Source organism: Lissotriton helveticus, chromosome 5_1 (genome assembly GCF_964261635.1).
Source record: "Lissotriton helveticus chromosome 5_1, aLisHel1.1, whole genome shotgun sequence".
Classification (NCBI taxonomy): domain Eukaryota; kingdom Metazoa; phylum Chordata; class Amphibia; order Caudata; family Salamandridae; genus Lissotriton; species Lissotriton helveticus.
The window spans coordinates 883,354,128-883,375,439 of record NC_136065.1 but is presented as its reverse complement, the minus strand read 5'-3'; the positions used below and the strand labels follow the sequence as shown (position 1 = coordinate 883,375,439).

The 21,312-nt window shown below is 42.0% G+C and overlaps 1 protein-coding gene across 2 annotated transcripts in view; it reads left to right on the top strand.

The window, feature by feature from the left end:
* The window catches only part of NRG3 (neuregulin 3), a 1,733,439-nt gene extending 1,712,443 nt beyond the window's left edge, over positions 1-20,996 (top strand). For both annotated transcript variants that reach the window (XM_078641127.1, XM_078641126.1), the window contains 2 exons: positions 4,248-4,397; positions 19,312-20,996. In XM_078641127.1, the coding sequence (XP_078497253.1) occupies positions 4,248-4,397; positions 19,312-19,810 (649 nt within the window). In that variant the 3' untranslated portion in view covers positions 19,811-20,996. The remainder of the gene's footprint in view (positions 1-4,247; positions 4,398-19,311) is intronic.
* The last annotated feature ends 316 nt before the right edge of the window (positions 20,997-21,312 follow it).

Genomic DNA, 21,312 nt, shown 5'->3' with positions numbered 1-21,312 from the left:
ATATACTAGGTACTTACAGGAGTCTGTCATTGCCAATTATGATTATACCAAATTACCATGTACTTTTTACACAGAGCCTGGTTAGCAGAGCACAGGGTACAGTCTGCATCAGAAAACCAGCATCTAGTAGTCAAAATGGGGGCAAACATTGGGGGGGGGCACTGCAAACAGGTCCTGATTTCCCACAACATGCCCAACATTTTAAATACCATGTGCTGTGCCCTATCAGCTATTTGGGGCCTTCCCTAGAGGTGACATATTTATAAACCAGGGAGGTTTAGGCTTGGCAAAAGTTTTTTTTTTTGCCAAATTGAAATGACAGTTTAAAACTGCACACAGGCTGCAGTGGCGGGCCAAAAACACATTTAACAAGGCTACTTTAGTGTATGGCACAATAAGTGCTGCAGACTCATCAGTTGCATTTAATGTACAGGCCCTGATACATGTAGAATCACTTTACTAGGTGCTTATAAGTAAATTAAATGTGACAATTGGGTGTAAGGTAATTTTACTATGTTTTAAGGAGTGAGCACACGCACCTTTGCACAGGTTGGCAGTGGCAAAGTGCAGTTAGTCCCCAAAGCCAATAAAAACAGGTTCAGCAAACAGGAGGAGTGAAGGCAAAAAGTAACCCTGCAGAAAGCTACATGTCCAACAAATAGTAAATGTCTGCCTAAAGATTTTTGAGTCTCAAAGAACTGATTACTTTTGGGTCATATAATAATATTGCATCTGTAGCCATTCCTCTTAGCTGCCCTGGAGCTCATCCACTCTTTCTTGCTCATTAGCAAATTTACATGTTTGCGTGGTAAGTTCACACGTATCACTCATTTAGAAAAGTACACTGGGCTTCTACTAACGTATGCATATTCAACTAATGCATATAATTCGTTTTTGTTTTGTTGGCATTTGGTCATATGTTGCGGCTTGACCTTCTATACATTGTCTCCTTTTAAAATCTTATGATTGGTGTGCAAAGGTGAAGCAGGACAACTGCTTGGAACACGATAACACTGTATTTTTACCTCTGGATAAATAGTTCATAGGCACATTACCACTGCTAATCAGTGCTAAAGTGAATCTGCTCTCCCCCCTATAACATGGTTTGACTGGTTGACACCGTTTGGCAAATTACATTTACTTGTAAATTCCTTGTAAAGTGGTATCCCATTTACCCAGGGCCTGTAAATTAAATGCTACTAGTGGGTCTGCAGTGCAGATTGCGACACCCACAGAAGCAGCCTTTCAAACCTGTCTCAGGCCTGCCGCTGCAGCGCCTGCGTGTGCAGTTTACTGATTACTGTCACATTAACTTCGCATTTTAAACTATTTGCCAAGTTTAAACTCCCCTTCTACTTCAAATAAGTCACCCCTAAGTGAGGCCCTAGGGAGCCATCTGGACAGGGTGCTCCGTAGGTAAAAAGGTAGGACATGTGCCTGTATTGTGTGGAATGTCCTGGTAGTGACAAACACCCTATTTTGTTTCTCACTACTGTGAGCCCTACTCCTCTCATAGGCAGGCATTGGGAATTCCCTTATATGTACTTACGTTATAATCCCTGCTCTGAAAGGAGTAGCTTAGGTATGTTTGGACGCTTTAGAATTGTTAGAAATCATGCTCACTAGTGTAGTTGGACTCGCAATCACTATTTTAGAAACGCCACTTTTAGAAGTGGGCACTTTTCTGTATTTATAACGCTATGTACTTTGCCACCTGACTCCAATCCACATCTAAGGCAGAGTGACAGCTACATTTTGTACATACTTTCCAGACAGCCATCACATGGAAGTGACTGGCTGAATCTACATACTAATAGTCTTCCAGGAGAGTGAGAGAGGGAGGAGAGGCGCACTTTATATTTCATAGGCTGTGTCCTGCCCCCACAGAAAGGGCTAATTAGCCCCCTACCTCAGTCTGGAGCCAGGGTAGGGCAGGGGAGGAGGGAAACTCCTGGAACCTTACAGACTTTGCTGGAAACTTCTTCCACTTTCGAGGAGCAGGGCACCAGGGTATGAGTACGAATGCTCTGTCCCCATGTTTCTAGATCACTTGGGTCTCCTGAGGAGATTCTGAAACTAAGAGGAGCTTCACTACCAGGAGGGACATCCTCTTTGCCACTGCTCTGCTGAGCTGGCATGGTACAAGCTGATTGCAGTGTTGTTAGGATGGACTGCCACTTTGCACTGTGCTCTTCTGTGTTGGTCCACAGCTTGCTGGAGGAAAGGTCGTGCCCTCCACATCTCCTTGCACCCAAGATCTCCATGGGCTTGCTGGCTTGTCCATGGTTTACCTTAGGGTCCCCCGAACATAAAGGGCCTCAAGCTTTAACCCCTTTTAATCTGCATGCTCCAAGTTCCAAGCTCGGTGTTGAATACTACTTCAGTGTGTACATAATATGCACAATGTTTCTAATCCATGTTTATTTTGGTTTGGTGATATATTCCTAATATGAGACACATATTTTTATATAGGTTTGTGTGGAGTCTCTCATGTGGTGTACTCATTGTGATTCTGTGTGAGTGTGCTGCGCAAAACCTTTACACATTACCTCAGGGGATACGCCTGACTGCTCTGGTTCAAGCTACATGGGGGTGAACACAGGTTATCTTTGGTCTGCAACTTGCACACTCTGACTAGAGTGGTGTGTCCTGCCTGGCTTAGGTGCATACCCCAGCCAACCTGAAACCCCATTTCTGTCATGAGGATTTGTGTTTAGGTGAACAAGGAGGACATGAAATATCATAGATATTTAACTGCCAGTCATAAGAAATGAGTAACCTCCAGGACAGGAATGGGTTTGGGAACAAAAGATAGCTGTTCTTATTGTAAACCATGGAAGCACTTATGAAAACTTGCTCAGATCAACATTCATAAGAGCAACTGCAGTGCATTCCACTAAGTAGTAATGAATCAAACTGAAACAACACAACTATTTACTAAAGGCGCATGGTGATGGGGAGGCTTTGGGTACCGTAGAAGTCTTAAATGCTTAATTTGTGTTGGTGTTTGCATTTGGTGGTCATTCTTGGGGACGTGCCTTAATTTTCATGACCAGGCATTTCACAACCTCTGCTGCTGATGCCCTCTATGCCATCCATGCTATGAATCACAAAGATGATCAATTAATACCAGGAGTTCATGTTACATGCACACCACCTCACAGGAATTCAAGAACTCACCCATTTAGGCACTGACTATGTTTCAGCATGTGAAGGCCATCGATGTGAGACCAGGGGCTGCATTATGGTTTTGGCACACTGTTTTTTTCTGTCTCGCATACTTAAGTCGGTGTGGAGGGCGGAGACTGGGACGGTGCGAATTTTCATAGCAAATGTGCCTTTTCCACTGTTTTTAATTGAAAGACAGAGGCCGAGTCTTTAAAGTTTTGTGTTCATGTTCACCTGCACAGTTTCAAAAACCAGTCTAAATTTGGAAAGGGGGCATCGGTTGTGCAGTGAGTGATTGTGCTTGTGTGCAATGGGTTGCCCCTGAGAGGGAGTGCATGGGACCCTCGTTCCCTTCTTGATACGTTAGAGCATCTCTTGATGTTTTGTTTGCCTCTATGCACACATCTGTAATGTGGCACAGGTGCAAGGGCGAAGGATTACCTCATCTGCATGGGTGAGAAATAAGGAATCCCTGGGAAAATCAAAAATAACACACCCAATTGTCCTTTGTAACAACTCATTCTTACCAAGAGCTTCACATAGAGATGGCGACTGCATTCAGCAATGAATCCCCGGACAAAAACAAAACTTGGAAACTTGTCATTTTGTGTGGACCTGTAACTTCCTATACAGCCCCTTGTGAAACTTGTAACAGGGGCGGGGGCGAGGGGGAGAGGGGGTTTTTTTTGGTGGCTTTAAAGATGTATGACATAGGAACAATGTCAGTACCCGAAGCCAATGTATTTATGTTTTTGTCATTCATGTTATGGAGATAAAGTTATTTTTTCAAAATTGAAAAATCTGAAACAGTCCCCCCCCCCCTCTCTTCTCTTTTCTTCTCCAGTGGAGGGAGAACAGTAGATATATATGACCGTCGTCTTTGTACCTATATCTGTATATATATATTTTTGTACGACCTTCTTTTGTATACCAATAAAAAATTTCTAATAAAAAAAAAAAAAAAAAAAAAAAAAGAAAAATCTGAAACAGTGCATACAATGGAATGAGAACCCTCTTCACTGCTGCCAGTTTGTCTTGTCTGTTAGCCCTTACTCTTGAAATCTCTTTTTTCCGTGCAGTCCAGGACAAAGAAACATCATGCTGCAGAGACATGCCTTTCGGAGGACTCCTCCACTGCCCCGAGGCCGACTCAATGGGATTACGGGACCAGCCTATCAGCAGCTCGAGGAGCCGGGGCTGACAGACCAGGACCTGCTACCGTGCCAAGGGTGAGTGATGGCACGCGCCCACGCAGAGCGGGCCCTATCGCTGCAACATCACATCCCAAGCCTAGAATGTTCTGTCTTCCAACCTTTAAGCAGCTTGTGTCGGATGGCGATGTCAAAACAGCGGAGTCTATTTCCGGGTTGCCATTGGCGATGTGCTGCTCGAAGGATAATGCGTTCCCTATGAGCGCTGCAATTTAAATTTTACATAGAGATATGTAATCTTTGCAGTGCTACCGATCTAAAATCCCAGCGATACGGAGACGGCTTTCTCATCACAGTGCATTATAAATGTCTTGTGTAAAGAGCGCATGTAAACACCGAGGGCAATTTCAGGATGGGCTCCACTGCTTCAGAGCAGAGCAGAACTCCTGATTTTAGGCAATTGCACTGGATAAAGTCAATTCGTGTAACTCAATGTATGTTTCTGAGTTACAGCTTTCTTTTCAGACAATACAGCTCGGAAACAGTGAGAACGGTTTGCCCCTTGCTCTTTCTCAGCAGCGCTGTCTAAAATAGTGCACTAACCCAGAGAAACATCAGGTTTAAATAATGTACTTTATACAATGCAAGCGCATAAAAACAGGGCATCAGTTCTGCACTTAGCCAGCGAAGCAAACAGGATACATACAGCCCCAGAAAATTGTTAGAAGCTAGAGGTATGTCAAAGCTTGCTAGTAATAGTTACTGCACTATACCAATGCTTAACAGACTCATGTTGTGAAGTTGGCAAGCTCTTGTGTGGATGATGGTCAGAGAACTGAGTCTTTATGTAACCTGGCTGATAAATCAATGTAGATTCTTGTGTACTACAGAATGAGTTAGTGTTTTCTCACTCCAGATTACAGAAAAATATTTTCACCTTTGCAAAAATTGAAAAACTCGGCTATGGAACCATTATTTATCCTACGTATCACATATTTTTCATTATATATACTTTACAATTATAATGGAGATTTTACCAAATAAATCCTAATTGATGGATAATCTTTCTTTAAGATATAGAACAATGTAATTTTCCACCACTTTTTTTCTGATTTGCATCGTATTTTACATTTCAAAAACGATTAAGATATTTGGTATCAATTTCTTATTATATATATTACACTATATAATATATTATAATACCATGCAATTGATGTGTTCCTATTTTATTCAATTCCGTTTTTATAAAAGGAACAAAAATAGTGTGCATGCTTTTCCTCTGCCTTATTGTATCAGTGCTCAGCACGCACAGAGCATAGTTATTCTTTATTTCAAACTTTACTTGGACACATTAAAAGAGATTTCACACAAATTGGTATCATGAGCCAAGCACGTATTTCGAATTTGCATGCGATATTTCCGCATGCAAATCGACCACAGGTAATACTAGGGACAAATACACCAGGTAAGGTGGTGGAATTTTCTCCAGTAAAGGGCTGGATTTAGGAATACTATGTGTACTTCAGTAAAGTTCCACTGATTTCCCCATTTAGTTTCCCATTTAATGGGGGACCTTTGAGAGATTACTTATGATCCCTCTTTAATTGAACACCCTGAAATTACAGATATATAGGGGTATAATTACCAAGTATTTGCATTGTCCTTGCGCCACGCAAAAAAGCATGAGGGTGACGCAACTAATAAGTGGGATTTATCCAGCCATGCAAGGCCACCTTGCATGACTCTGCATGGCTTCATAAATCTAGAGTAACGCAACACAGTGCAAATCACTGCATTGCATTACACCGCCCTAGGGGGGTGTTCCATGGATGTAGCCTGGATGGCCATGGATTGTGTCGCACACCCAGATTTACCATAACGGGTAGACCTGGGAATGCGCCAAAACGCTACACCTCCCCAGCTGAGGCGTAACAAGGAGAAATATCTTTATTTCCCCTTGTTGTTTCCTCTTTACTTATGTACTGGAGGAAAATGTTTTAAAGGATTGTTTTTGTGCCAGATGGTGTCCCTTCTTGCACAAAAACAATGCTGTCTGCAAATAATGCACCCTTGCACCATAGCGCAAGGGTGCCTGTGTTGGTGCTAGGCAGCCAAAAGAGCACCAGCGCAAGCAAAACACAGGAGTGTGCTGTATTATTTTAAATACGGTGCCTTCCTGCCCTTTCATGCTGTGCAGCAAGTTGACCTGCTGTGCTACTTGAAATAATGGTATTTGAAATAATGAGTGTTAGAAATGGGATTTCTGGTTGGCTAGGGTAAGTGCATAAGCCAGGCAGAAACCAACACTCTAGTCAGGGCAAGGGAAGATAACGCCTGCTCACTCCCCTGGTAGCTTGGCACGAGCAGTCAGGCTTATCCCAGAGGCAATGTGTAAAGCGTTGGTGCAACACAGTCACATAGCAGCAATACACTAGGCACACCACAAAAGAGACTCCACAAAAGGTTATACAAAAATAGCTTTTGTATTATCCATAAAACACATCAGAGCATTATCACATATATATGTACACTGTGCCACCTGGCACTAGGTATCACTTTACAGGGGATTGTCCATTACAGGGCCAATCGGGCCACTGTCATAACTGTTATACAAGTAGTGAAAATCACAATCAACCAGTAGTGAAAACAACCAGTAACTACTGGGTATATGGCACTTAGCAAAAACACATTAGGCATTAGCCTTAACAACAGGGCATCACCATCCTAACTCACAGTTGGAGGAAGCAACCAGTAACTACTGGTTACATTGCATCTTGCATGAACATGTTAGGCAAACATCCTAATCATCAATATTGCACAGAAGGAATTACATTAATAGCTGTGTACCCTCTACAACACATCCTGTCCCTTATAGGAAACTGCCTCATGCCTAGGCAGAAATCAGCAGTGCACCACAGTAGGGAAATCTCTTGCCCACAGGCATCCTGGAGCACCCCAAGGCTTAGTGCCAATAATCCGTAGGAGGCCCAAATCACCTCCCTCTCAGTGTCACTGCCCACCAGTCAGTGCTTCCTCAAGTGGAGGCCCTGTCCTGGTCTGGCCCTGCAATACTCTCTTAGAGCCAGGTTGCCCCCGATACCACTCAAATGTGCAGGTGCCCACAGCCTTGCAGCGCAGCTGAGCAACACAGCAAATGCAGAGAGAAGAGTTGGTGCTACTTAAGCATCCATGTGAAAAACATGCCAATGGCCCCCTTGGGTCAAAAAACCACTGCGCGACCCGGGACACTCCGTCGCCCAAGGCACTCACCCGCTGTTACCGGGGTGCAGTCACTGGGTCCAAGAGGTTCCGGTGGGGGCTCCATGCCTCAACTGATGATCCTTATGCTGCTGCTTCCTTTTTTCCCCCAGGGGCTCTGTCTTCACTTAGGGCTGGGTCACTTACTCGGGACCCGCCTCTCCCTCTCCCAGTCAGGGGAAGGCGTGAAGTTGAGAAATTGGAGCCTGCAGGGCTCCGGCTCGTGCTCATCACCGCCCGGGTCACAACAACCACAAGAATAACGTGGGCTCTCTCTCTCTCCCTCTGGGAGCCCCACCCACAGTCAGGTGTCTGTTGCCTGGCTTCCTGCCTTGCTGATTCTCGGAGCGTAGTCTCCAATGCTCGTGCAGTCCCCTCTCCTCGTGCTTAGGTTATAGAAGAAAAAGCACTCACCATGTACTGAAATGATAATAAAAAGGGACATTTAAACCATCTGTTCAAAAGCAAGTTAACATTTTACATTTGTGTGTACGTGCTGTTATCTCCCCCTGTGGTTAACCCTTGCTCAATCCCACCCTGCATCTTTTATTAGAAGCATGCTCAACTAAATAAGATAATAATCCCCCTTGCCTGCTGCAAAGAACTCAAGCTGAAGTGAGTACTCAAAGATACAGAATGTGATCCACAATTATTACGAGCAAATATGAAAGCCCTTTCCAATTAGTGCACTAGAATACAAAACAAAAAAACTAACTATGAAACAGATTAAGTAAGGGAGTGCATTCTGCTCAACTATAACTCTTGCATCACTTCTAAAAGTGCAATTTCTAAAACAGTGACAATAAATATGCAAACACCATTATGCAGCATTAATTATAACTATTCCAAACATACCAAACTTGTTAACGCTACTCCCCTCAGATCAAGAATTACCACTGAAACAATTATCAGGGAGTCCCCAATGCATTTCTATGAGAGGGCAGCCTCACTGTAGTGAGAAACCAAAATGACTGTTTGTCAATACCAGGACATGCAACACAGTTAAGGCACATGTACTACCTTTTATCTACATTGCACCCTCTCCATAGGGCTATCTAGGGCCTACCTTAGGGGTGACTGACATGTAATAAAAGGGGAGTCACAGATGTGGCACCCACTTTATATGTCACATTACAGCAGCAGTAAACTGAGCGCGCAGGCCCTGCAATGGCAGAGACCTGAGACAGGTTTCAAAGGCTACTTTGGTGGGTGGCCCAAGCAGCGCTGCCAGCCCACCAGTAGCTTTTAATTTATTGTCCCTGGGTATCTGTGATACCACCTTACAAGGGACTGATAGGTAAATTAAATATGCCAAACAAGTGTAGACCAATCTTACCATGTTTCACCATAGAGAGCACATGCACTTTACACTGGACAGCAGTGACAAAGTGCCCAGAGTGCTAAAACCAACAACACCGGGTCAGAAAACATACCAGGAGGAAGGCAAAAAGGGCAAAGTCCAACAACAAGCTTAGAATTATTGCACTGTAATGAACATTAATATACATATACGTTACAAAGCCAACAGTTAAGAGCAACCTGTTCGTTTCAGAAAAAAATGTGTACCATGAACAAGGATGATCCATGGGTTTTCAGCTGAAAAAGTATAATTTTTTAAAACTGTTTCAAAATGTATGTTTAGATCCTAACTTAGTGCTAAAGTTGCAAAGAATTTTACATGCATAAATTGAACAAAGGTGAACACAGTAACCAATTGACATACATGAATTACCAAGCCTAAATTCACTCACTTGTTCTCCTTTGGCAGCATTTTACATAGGCAGAGTAAAATTGCCATTATGGTGACATTTCGATATTCACAAAGGTAGGGTATGTAGTTGATGTGAGTGTAGATTCGGTTAACATTAAATTAGGTGAGTACATTTGCAGCTTTAACAGCCAGTGCCATATGCATCCATATTGTTATGCTATAAACAACCTATTCATTACAGACCATAACTATAACTGGCTGGACAAGCATCAGTCAGGACTTTCCATTGATGTGTTAAATAAGTACATCATACTTTTGTATGTGAAGATCTATGTGACATGAAGCATGAAACCACTAGCTACTCAGCGATTTTATATATTTTAAGTAGCAGCTATTAATCGTATTGTATAGGCTCTCCATCTTATACAATGGCTGGAGAACACAAAAGGGACTAAAGGCTTCTCTTTTTCAAAATATGACCATCACATATCCAACTGAGAAAATAAGAAAGAAGAGTATCATGCAATGCTAAGTGACTGAAAAGCATGGAACTGTTTTCTTACCCCATATGTTAATAGGGTATCAAAAACTCAAGAGCCTCATGACAGATAGGGTGCAAAAGACCACTCTGTGCCATCGTGTACCCTGAGTGCAATCGCACATTTGAGCCTGTACTGTGGTTAGCACATTAGTGAAAGGCGGATTGGCTCTTTAAAGACACTGGTCTACCTTTCTCCGTATGAGTCGATTTGGCATCACTTTTAAAGGGTGTCGCGGAAGCCCCTGCGTGCAGGTTGCAGTGAGGGATTGCACCCACCTTTAGGGGAATGCCTGTCGGTCGCTGGGTCCCAGGCACATTCCCTCCCAGAGGCATCCTTGGGGATGTGGTTGAGTTGACTGTGAGCCAGCTCTTGTAGCACACTGCTGATTGCCTCTTTGTGTCTGTGCCTGCATCTGTAATATGATACATGAGTGCAAAGGCAAACAATTTTCTTGTTTACATATCAGTCTCCATATATATGAGGATCGCAACCCCTTGAAATTGATTGTTGTACATTTAAATCCAGCACAATCCATATTACAGAATGGGCAGCAAAAGTGTCTGCATCTTGTCCTGTAATGTCAAAGTTCCTCAGAAGTGCAAGAAGCAGGCCCTTTGTATAATACGTTCCGAGAAGTAGTGACTCATTGTCCTGATTTTAATCCACAGGAACATATCATGATCCTATTCCTTGTGCTGCACTGATAAAGAAGAGGTCGGGGTGTTTACGTTTTTCTATCCACAGCACATACATTAACTCAAAAAATATCTGAGTTAGTACATGTAGCACACAAAACAGTATCATGTTATTGCCTCTGGTGCAACACTGTGCAAAAGTCACTTTTTTATAAACAGGTTCTATTGAGTTTAACAAGCTTATAGTAACAAAAGCAAAATAAACTGTCTGTCCTGATCTAGCCCTCTCCTCCCCTCCCATCACCTCCCCCTGCTTCAACAAATTGCTAAGGTGGATAAATATTGCTGGTTTCATTCCTCATTATAGTAGATGAGCCATAATGCTCCCACCCCCTGACCCAAATTGTGTTGAATTTCTGAGGGCACCTTCTTTTTTTTAATTTATGGCATTTATACACATACATACAGTGCAAAGGGATAACTTTGTATGGGTGACCAACAATATAGATCAGTTTTTCTTGCTTGGCACATCAGTTCATGCCAAATCTCTACAGTTTCAAGCTGTGTGGTCTGGGTGATTTCCAGGAGGGTGTAATGTCTCTCTTATCTTCTTTCTCCCCACGTTCCATCAAGCTCATCCATAATTCCCAGGAGGGCCACTTTCGGAGTTAGGGTGTTTTAGCTAGGTACAATTCTAGAGATTGTTGGGTCTATCTATGCAGGTGCAATATTGAGCAATCTCAGGAAATTGGCATACCATATGGAAGTGAGTCACTTTTTATGCACATCTCTGTATATCATTGTATATCAACTTGCTGAGCTTCATCACTCTGCAGAATTCCACAGAGTTACATGAAAACTCAGCGAAATTCTGCAGAATTCGGTAAATGGGCAGAATTAGGCACATTGCTTCTTGTGCTGATTTTTTTGTGCTTGAAGTTCATTCCGCACTGAAAAATCACCACAATGGCACGAAGTGGCGCACCAGAGGGCACAGCTTCTCGAGGTAATTTTGCTGGCGCTCGAGTACATTTTCTACTCAAGCTGCAGCTTTCTGAAGACGAATGGACACATTGGGGAAATTTCACCAGGTGTCCTCATAGTGACCGAAAATCTCACTAGTGAGTGCCAAATATCACTCGCACTCACTGACTTATCATTGGCGAGTCTGGCCTAAGAAAAACTCCACCCTGCAGCGGTTAGTGGAATTTTGCCAGAACTGTGCATTATATGTGTAACGCAGAGAGGCCAAAACTCACCAACTCTGCTGGCGGAACAGACTTTATTGCCCACCACTTGTTGAATTATTACGTGTGCCAACCAGCATAACACAACACTCCAAACAAAATCAACTCTGGTTGATGTCAAGCATGTAAGCTCTCTCCAATTTTAAGGGCGGCACCTCCGATTGAGAAGGGACAAACCTTTTTTCAATCCTGAATGTACATCCAATCCAGAATTGTGCAAAGAGAGAGAGCAACTGCAGTGTAAATGGGATGCCCACACTAGGCCTGTACTTTGCACATCTCTTTCGGGCACATTTATGCTCAATCCGCAGCTTTGTAATTTTTTCCTCACTGGGCCGCATGATGATTGATTTTAAAGGTAGCAAATTCATCATCAGACCATAAAGTGCTTAATCAAAATTACTTTCATACTGACACATTCATTTGTTTCAGACATTACCTTTTTCACTCTGAGAACACATACAAGGAACTTTGGCATATGAGTCTTACTACATAATTCCTCATTCTGTCGCACATTTGTTCAAGGATTATCGAATGAATGCAAATCCAGGAAATGGAAAAACTTACATTATATTGTAAACGTTGTATGGGTCTTCATGGCTCTCTAGTGAACCCATGTTTCGCAAAAAACCTGAACTCAGTCAGTGAGATATATATGCTAGACCAAAGGAGATCTAGGGCCCGATTCACAGAATGAACTTAAGACTAAATCCTAAACTTACTACTATTTGGTATTCACAGAATGCACTTACGACTTTCGGGATTCACAGAGTGAACTTACTACTTTCGGGATTCACAGAATAAACGTACTACTTTCGGTATTCACAGAATAGATTTAAGACTACTAACTCTAAGTCCGAACTCGGGCTGGAAATTCTGACCCGGAAGCGGAGCTTCCGGCTTGGGGGCGGAGCTTGCGGGCTGGAGGCGGGGCTTGCAGCTGGGAGGCGGAGCTTCCGGCTCGGAGGTGGAGATGTTAGCCATGCTGAAATCTCCACCTCTGGGCCGCAAGCTCCGACACCGGGCCGGAAGCTCCGCCTCCGGGACGCAAGCTCCGCCCCCAAGCCGGAAGCTCCGCCTCCGGGCCGGAATTTCCAGCCCGAGTTCGGACTTAGAGTTAGTAGTCTTAAATCTATTCTGTGAATACCGAAAGTAGTAAGTTTATTCTGTGAATCCCGAAAGTAGTAAGTTCACTCTGTGAATCCCGAAAGTAGTAAGTGCATTCTGTGAATACCAAATAGTAGTAAGTTTAGGATTTAGTCTTAAGTTCATTCTGTGAATCGGGCCCTTAGTGAGTTAGTTAGTGTATATATATATATATATGAGCAGACGCGGCCAGAAACTGCTCTTCCAGCCCTTCGTGAACTATGCCTCTGAAGAAAGGACTATTTCCTGAAACGCGTCAGGCTTTACATGTTCAAAGATTGCTCTGAAAGCTGTCAAGGAGCGAGCAGTGAAATGGATGCAAATAAACGTGCTGATCTGAACTTCGTGTGGCTTTGCTTCAATGGGGCTTCCTGTTTAGATTTTGATGGATATCGGCTGTTTGCCCAGTCGAGAAACGAGGCCCACCTTATGCAGGGTTCGTGCAGGCTCTGAGAAGGGGCTTGCAAAGACGGAATGAAGACAAGAGCAGCTCCAATGCAGGTGGTGCTGCCTTGAGCACGAGTTCACTGCTGCAAAGCGCAATCTGAGGGCTTACAGCGCTTTACTTTACTCTACTTGGTGAATACTTGGTTCAAATTGCAAGGACTGTTGAGTGGCCCCACTGTGGGAAGAGGGCCAGCGTACTACAAGGCACAGAAGGCTTTGTGACCAAGCCACGCCCATTGTGGCAGGTGCCAGTGATTATATGAGCAGACGCGGCCAGAAACTGCTCTTCCAGCCCTTCGTGAACAATGCCTCTGAAGAAAGGACTATTTCCTGAAACGCGTCAGGCTTTACATGTTCAAAGATTGCTCTGAAAGCTGTCAAGGAGCGAGCAGTGAAATGGATGCAAATAAACGTGCTGATCTGAACTTCGTGTGGCTTTGCTTCAATGGGGCTTCCTGTTTAGATTTTGATATAGATATATATATATATATATATATATATATATATATATATATATATATATATATATATATATATATATATATATATATATATATATATATATATATATATATATATATATATATATATATATATATATATCCTTTCTTACTTGCTCCTTCTCAGATCACGGAGCGGTGGAAGGTGGTGCATGCACCTGCAAAGCACACCGGCAGTCAAATCAAAAGTTGTCCAAACCTCACAGCGGGAATAACGCACTCCCAGAACACACCATGAGACACACGTGTGAGCAATGCTGCACCTCAGCCGATAAGCATTACGAGAAGTCAGTAAATCTTGAGAAAATTAATCTCCTGGCGTGTCCTGAGAGTGTGGTATTCCCAAAGTGGGGTATGGTCAATTTTGATTTGATTGCCAATGTGCTTCGCCTGGCACTCTGTTTCACTCTAGCTAGAACTCTTCAGAGAGGTATAGCTTGTCCAGACAGAAGGGGAACACCTGGTATAAGTCAAGACATTCCAGAGATAATATATTTGTAGTCGTTCCAAAACCCTCCTATCTTTTCCTCGCCAGAGTACATCTGAAGCTCTTCTTTGTGAAAGTGCCTTCAGGTTTGGTCTTTGATGGGGAATTCAGGTTCATCATGTTCACTGCAGGCACAGTGCAAACATTGAAAATATTTTACTTTGTTTCATTTTCTTACATTTTATTTTACCAAGTTTATGAAACGTTTCCTTACAGAAATGTTTCTGCTATGATGGGCATGCAGACTTGCTTTAGGATTTCCCTTTTCAATCTTGGACACCCCTTTTTATGTAATTATTTTGATTAACATTAGCTTACAATGTATCTACACTGGCCAAGATCTTTCCTCAGCGTCAATGCTTTGGCCAACCCTCTGCCTTGTAAGTGTTCCTTCTCTTTGACTCTAAATCGGACCATCCAGCTTTTGGCATTTTGCAAAACTAGCACAAATTTATCTGTGAAGCCTGATCCCTCTATTTTTGCAGTCACTGCCTGAAAAGAATTATTGGACTTAGAGGCAGAGGTCATCGGAGTGTGCTGTATAACTTTCAGCACATTTTCTATACTATGTAATCTTGCTATTATTTAAAAAAAACACACAATTACAACTAGAAACTTTAAAGTTGTGATGTTGAGTTTTGTAGACGGGGATAATTGCATTGAATAACCCTGTCACCAAACTCACAGTCTACCTGCCTCTTTTAGAGATGGCTTGACCATCAGCTTTCCATCGGTGGTGCCCATGTTGGCTCTGTCGACAGAAAGCTTCCTCCGACAGCCTGATGGAGTAAGGATCGTCAGAGTAAAGCTATGACATAGTCCACTCTGTTCAGAGTGGATAGACTGATGTTTTTTTTTCTATCCATTCTCGCCAAGAAAAACTAGATGGTGAGGGACAGGAAAGAACATAAAGAGCAAGAAAATTCTACTTTGAGAGTTTGTTTTAGAAAAACAAAAAAATATTTAAAGTTTGGTAAATGTCTGGCATCCAACACACAATTTGTACTTTGAAGGGAACCGCTCTGACGTAGTTCCTTTTAGTGTACAAAAATTACCAGTGGATTGGCTGTCATCTCTAAATCGGATGAACTACCATCCATTAGGGTGACAGACATTAAGGCCTCCACCGCCACGACGATGGTAGTCCAATCTCCAAAGTCTAAATCTGATCCTAAATCTGGAAAGTCCCCTTCATTTTAAACTTAATAGTTGGATAACTGCAATAAGTGTCGGCTTATGCCAATTACATGTATGTTAATCAATGAAAACATTATAAGATGGATGATGTATTCAATATATAAGAACCACAAAATATTACAGAAGAAAGAGCAAAGCTCTTGATTCAAAAAGGGAAATAAACATGTGTAGGTTTAGTCACATGTTGGTTTACACCTACATTCGGTGTAATTATTCACTTTTTATCATTTCCAAGTGGAAATTTATACCTAGGTATAGACTTATGTGTTTCCATCCCCTAAAATAGGGACTGGATTGTCCTACAAAAGGACCTACAATCACTAAGTTAGGACAAGTCAAGTCAAGTCAAAACAAGCTTTATTCGATTGTTAAAATCATAAAAGCAGAATCAATAAAATAACAAGTACGCATTTCATCAGTTTAAAAAACATTAAACATTAGTGATAATAATGAGTACATACAAAGATTATTAAAAGTGGGCGTGGTAAAAAACGGTTAAAAGCAGTAAAAAGGGAACACAGTATATCCAATCACCCCACCTGGTTATTCGGGGATAGCTTCCTGGTCTTAATAGGACAAGTAACTTTTCATCTGTCTGTGGAAATCCCTAAACTCTAGGGGGTAGATTTACGTATGAGAAAGAATACAACGTTTTATAAAGTTAATATTTAAAAAATATATTGCAGAAATATTTTTATATATAGTATAAATCTGAATTAATGAAAATATGTTAACTTGAACTAATGATATAACATTTTGCAGTATATTAACTCCTCTAAGTAAATGTGATCAAATAATAAAATATTTCAAATAACATACCTTATTTAATAAATATGGCCAGTATCAAAGGTTTGCACCAAAATTGACATTTTTGTTTACTTTGAAGTAAACATGGTTAAATGTTAAGTATCTAATTAATGTAGAAATGTAAATACTTTTGATTTATATATATATAGAAATCATCCCAAAAGTTTAGTTTATTTTGTGTTTTTACTTGATTACCTTGCACAAACGCTGTGAAAGATTAAGGCCAACAGTGCTCTGTTTTCTCCTGAGTAAAGAACATTAAGACAACTCCTCAAGGCCTATCGCATCATTGTCAGCACTAGAAAAATCTTTAAGTCAAATATCCCCATATTTAAATGCACGCTTGCTAACATTCTCTGACAGAAAAAGGCATTTGTTTCTGTTTCAAAACCACCAACTTACTAAGCCTGGGTGGAGAACTCCGCTCCGCCCGCAGAGTGTGGGGAGATTTGCCTCCTCCGCGTTCCGCGGAGAACACGGAGAAGGCAAATCCCCGCACACTCAATAGCGGAGCAGAGTTGGCCAGCCCCCGCCTCCTCCCCCCCTATATTGACAAATAATTCTACATTACTTAAAAGTATATGAAAACCACTTATCTGTACTGCGGCAGCCCTGGGCTTCCCTACTCCTCTTCCTCGCCGTCTGGCTAATCCTTGAGAAAACTGCACATGCGCACAGGCCCGCACAAACCGCGTGGGCGCGCGTGCATTCGCAGTTTTCCCAAGGATTACCCAAACGGCGAGGACGAGGAGGGCAGTACAGGTAAGTGATTTTAATTTACTTTTAGGTAATGGAGAATTACTTGTTAATATAGGGGGGGTGGAGGGGAGTGGTGGAGCCGAGCGGAGTTTCACTGAGTTTGTTCGCAACTCCGTGGACCTCCGCGTTGCCCCACTAAGCCCAGGGTTACAATTTACTTTGCCGGGTAATAACAATGTGTGACAATTGTCCGATCACAAGAAATCCCATCACATGACATTAGTCTGAAAGCAAAGAAACTGACATTGTGTCAATAGATGCAAAATGCATATAACTGCACTGTTTTAGGACGGTTGCAAGACTTGAATAAAAACCTGTCACTGCAGAGTAAGAACGCAAACCCACAGATTACCAAAGATATCTCTCGCGTATGGTAGAAGAAATAAAACCTGATAATTATTTGTGAAAAATAAGTGTACATCATAAGAGCATATGGTCCCCACCCTCAGGTGCATTGACACGTACAGCAAACATGGCCGATGCATTTCTAGATGATAATGCCAATTTTCTGAGACTATATTGTAACTGTTGCTTTTTTTCTCATACCGCACGGGGCTTTCATTCCACTCCTGCCACCTTTAATCATTTGCAACAAGGCCTGACAGCCGAGAGGTTAAAGTTCAGATTTAATTGGAGTTTACTTACCACACTACTAATTAAGCAGCAGAGAGACTGGGTGCCTAATGAGATATTTCAGCAAATCTGTGTTGTCTGTGCTCCTCACATCGCCATCCAGGCAGCTCGCTCTGAAATGAGAATGTCAGAGTTTATGTTTGATTGAGTGGGAGGCATTTTGATTGAATGGTATTTAGGTCCCAGCTGTTCGTGGTGAAAGATATTGAACTAGGTGTTACAAAATGTGTTAGGCTGTAGAGTAATGCCTTATTTGTCAGCAAGGAGAGAGATACCGAGGGCCAGATTACATTAACTGCCAGCGCGGTGCAAATTTTTAGGCCAATACTAATACTCATCAACGTGCTATTTAGCACCATTTTATAATAAGGTGCGCTATTTTATACATTCTTTTCCAGAGGCCAAATCTCCTTTGTATAAAAAATCTTTTTTTGTATTTGTCCACAACAGAAAAAAATATGAGCATCGATTTTTGCTACTGCAGAGCACTGTCCCTAAAGAGATCCACAATTGCAGACATTCGGATGGCTGTACTAATGTGGTTTTATTACACAGCGTGTCATTTCTCTTGACTCAAGAGATTACATATTTATTTGCCGCTATTATATGCCCTGGCCGGTTGCTCATTATGACTTCGTTACACTTTGAAGAAAGGCGCAGACATTGGTTGCGATCAATTTTGTGATGACTTGCGTGATGGCATTTTAATGCTTGCAGGATATTTTCACCTCCAAAATTTGGCAAGTTCAGTAGCATCACCTACAAAATACCTTTTGGCGAAGAATGTAATATATATTTTTTAAATAATTGTTGCCCCTTCCAGCTCCTGGGAACAATGTTTTGATACTACCACAAGCTGCCATTCTGTGTCATTTCACCTGGCACTTTGTTGGCCACAACAGTGTGTCAAATAGGCCAAAAGAATGACTTGATGTGTTTTATGCAATGCAAGACATTTTGGGGCATATTGATGAGCCTCTTGCGACACTTTTGCGCCGCAGTTGTGTCTCTTTCCGTGACGCAGTGGCGGCGTAAACAATGCGCCACATTGCCGCATATTTACAAAGTGACGCATCTAGTCAGATGCGTCATTTTGTAAAGCCCTTCGCCACATTATACCTGCTTCAGTTATAATGTATGCAGGGTGGGAGTTCTTATGCAAGAAGGCGTCGTAAAAGTGGCACAGTGAAATCTATCAGATTTCACTCTACCACTTCTAGGACGCCACTGCGTCAAATCCTTAAGCCTGCCTCATGGCAGGCGTGATAGTAACGCAGTGCTAGAATCATAGCCCTTCCCCCTGCAGTGCTGGTGTTGCGTCATGCTTCCGACACAACTCCAGCAATGTGTCAGTTTTGCACTAATAGATACGTCAATAATACTGATGTAGCTGTCATTCCTTGTGACACAATGCGTCGCACAGTAAATATGACACATCCATCATGTCGCAAGGAGGGCGCAGTGAAAACTGTTGCATCGCTGTTTTCAAGCAGTGATGCAACAGTTTGATAAATAAGGCCCTTTGTTCCCCATACTCTCAGCCCACAGTGTATCTACCTCGTGATTCATTACAAGTTCAAAATGGCTGCCTACTGACTGTTTCTTTGTTTTCTCTTTATCTAGACAGTCACCTTCTGGTATGAAGAATCCACCGTACACATCGATAAATATGCAACTGCCTTCAAGAGAGACGCAATCCTGTTGTACTAACTTGGATCAAAAGGACTTACTAGGAGGTTCGTCTGCTCGGTCCAGCTCGGTTCCCATCATCCCCTCTGAGGGACGGGATGACGCCTGCATGCAGATGAAGGACGTTTCCGGGGCAGCGGACATCCAGCGGTGTAAAAACTCCTATTCTGTTGAACTTGTCGGGGCAAGTGCCACGCCCAGCAGCTGTCTCGTGGCAGAACAGCAGGAGGTGAAAATTTTGCTAGAGACTGTGCAGGAGCAGATTCGAATTCTGACTGACGCCAGGAGAAAGTCAGAGGACTATGAACTGGCAAATATAGAAACAGAGGACAGTGCAAGTGAAAACACGGCCTTTCTACCCATGAGCCCCCTGGTGAAGTCTCAATTTGTCTTAAGGAATGATGCACAGAGAGACTTGACACTCAACAAGTGACTTTTGAGAAGGAGAAGGGATAAGTGTGTTGGTTGCTTTGCGAAACAGGAAAGAAAAGGGATGAGAAGTAAATTTATATGCATTAATTTAAGAACATCTACATAGAAGAAACCAAATAGTCTATCGCCCTCTCATATCATAGTGTTTTTTAACAAAATATTTTTTTAAGGGAAAGAAAGGTTTCATGAGAATGAAACATATAAAACCAGAAGATTTGAAGTAAAGTTATACTAATTTGATGGTAAAGGGCCCATCTAGTAAAATAAATCCAAAATTCTTTGCCCAATTAGACCTTCAGCGAATTACAAATTAAAAGGATTCTGTGATCAGAAAGGTGTGTCATCACACTTGATGATTTGTAAGTGTGCATAGACAAAGATGTTCCCTCCAATCACGTGAATCACTAGATAGGCCCTTTCTTATCATCATTTGGGGCAACTGCTATTCTTGGCTAACCAAGTAGTGAGTTACAAAAAAGAGTCCAGATATGGTTTGATGGGGTTCATTATGAATAGTCTGCTCAATATTTACAGAAGGAAAATATCCCTGAGAGAAAAATGAAAGTTTGGAAGCCTGGGTCGTTAAAAATGTTATTCTACGTTTGCAGTTCGGCTCGGACACCTGGTTCTCACGCATTCTGGCAGAAATATCTATAGGTGCCATTAGGTGAATTCTGCAGCCTTGTTTCCAGAAAGTTAATAGCGTACAAATTTAGTGAATGTACATGATGTTCAATATCAACGACAAATGGAACTTACTCAACTCCTCAGATAAAGCAAAAACAGAACACATTGGTTTTCCTGTCAGCTTTGGAAGAAACAAATATTGGCACACGATCAGTTAACAGGTGAAACCTTACCAGCCTGTTGCCCCTATTCTTTTTTATTTGACACATCAAACTAAAAGAGCCTCCTGTGCCATTTTGTTAGGAAATGTATTTACGATTAAAAATGTTCTTCTGTACAGTGAATGAGCTATTTAAAAATTCCTTGACTTTCCAAATTCACAAATGTTGTGGATTCGGTTCTCGGTCTCAAACCGACCTACAAGTACATCCCATCTCCTGTGAATCGATTCAGGATGAAGCAATCTGCTATCCCTTACCAAGAGAATGGATCTTGTTGCCTGAGGCTTAATTCGATTGCTAGGGGGTGTGATGGAAAAACATGTCTATAAAAGGAGTAATATTAAATATAAAGTTTGCAAAAAGCTAATGGATTTGCCTTGGTTCTTCAACATTTAGTAGTAGCTCCAATCTTTCATGTGGGAGTCAACAAAGATGAAGTAGTTTGGGGGTAGGATTGGTCGTGCTTCGAGGGCATAGGGTATTCTGCATTTACTGCATTTCAGAAATAGCGGCAATTTCCCAAAGTGCCACACAAATATTTTCTTATTTAATGGAACAAAGCAAAAGCAATGTATGTATTTAAAAAATGCACCAATATTTATATGGTGTGATATTTCGTGGACTACAGATTGTTTGACAAAAATAATGTGTCGAA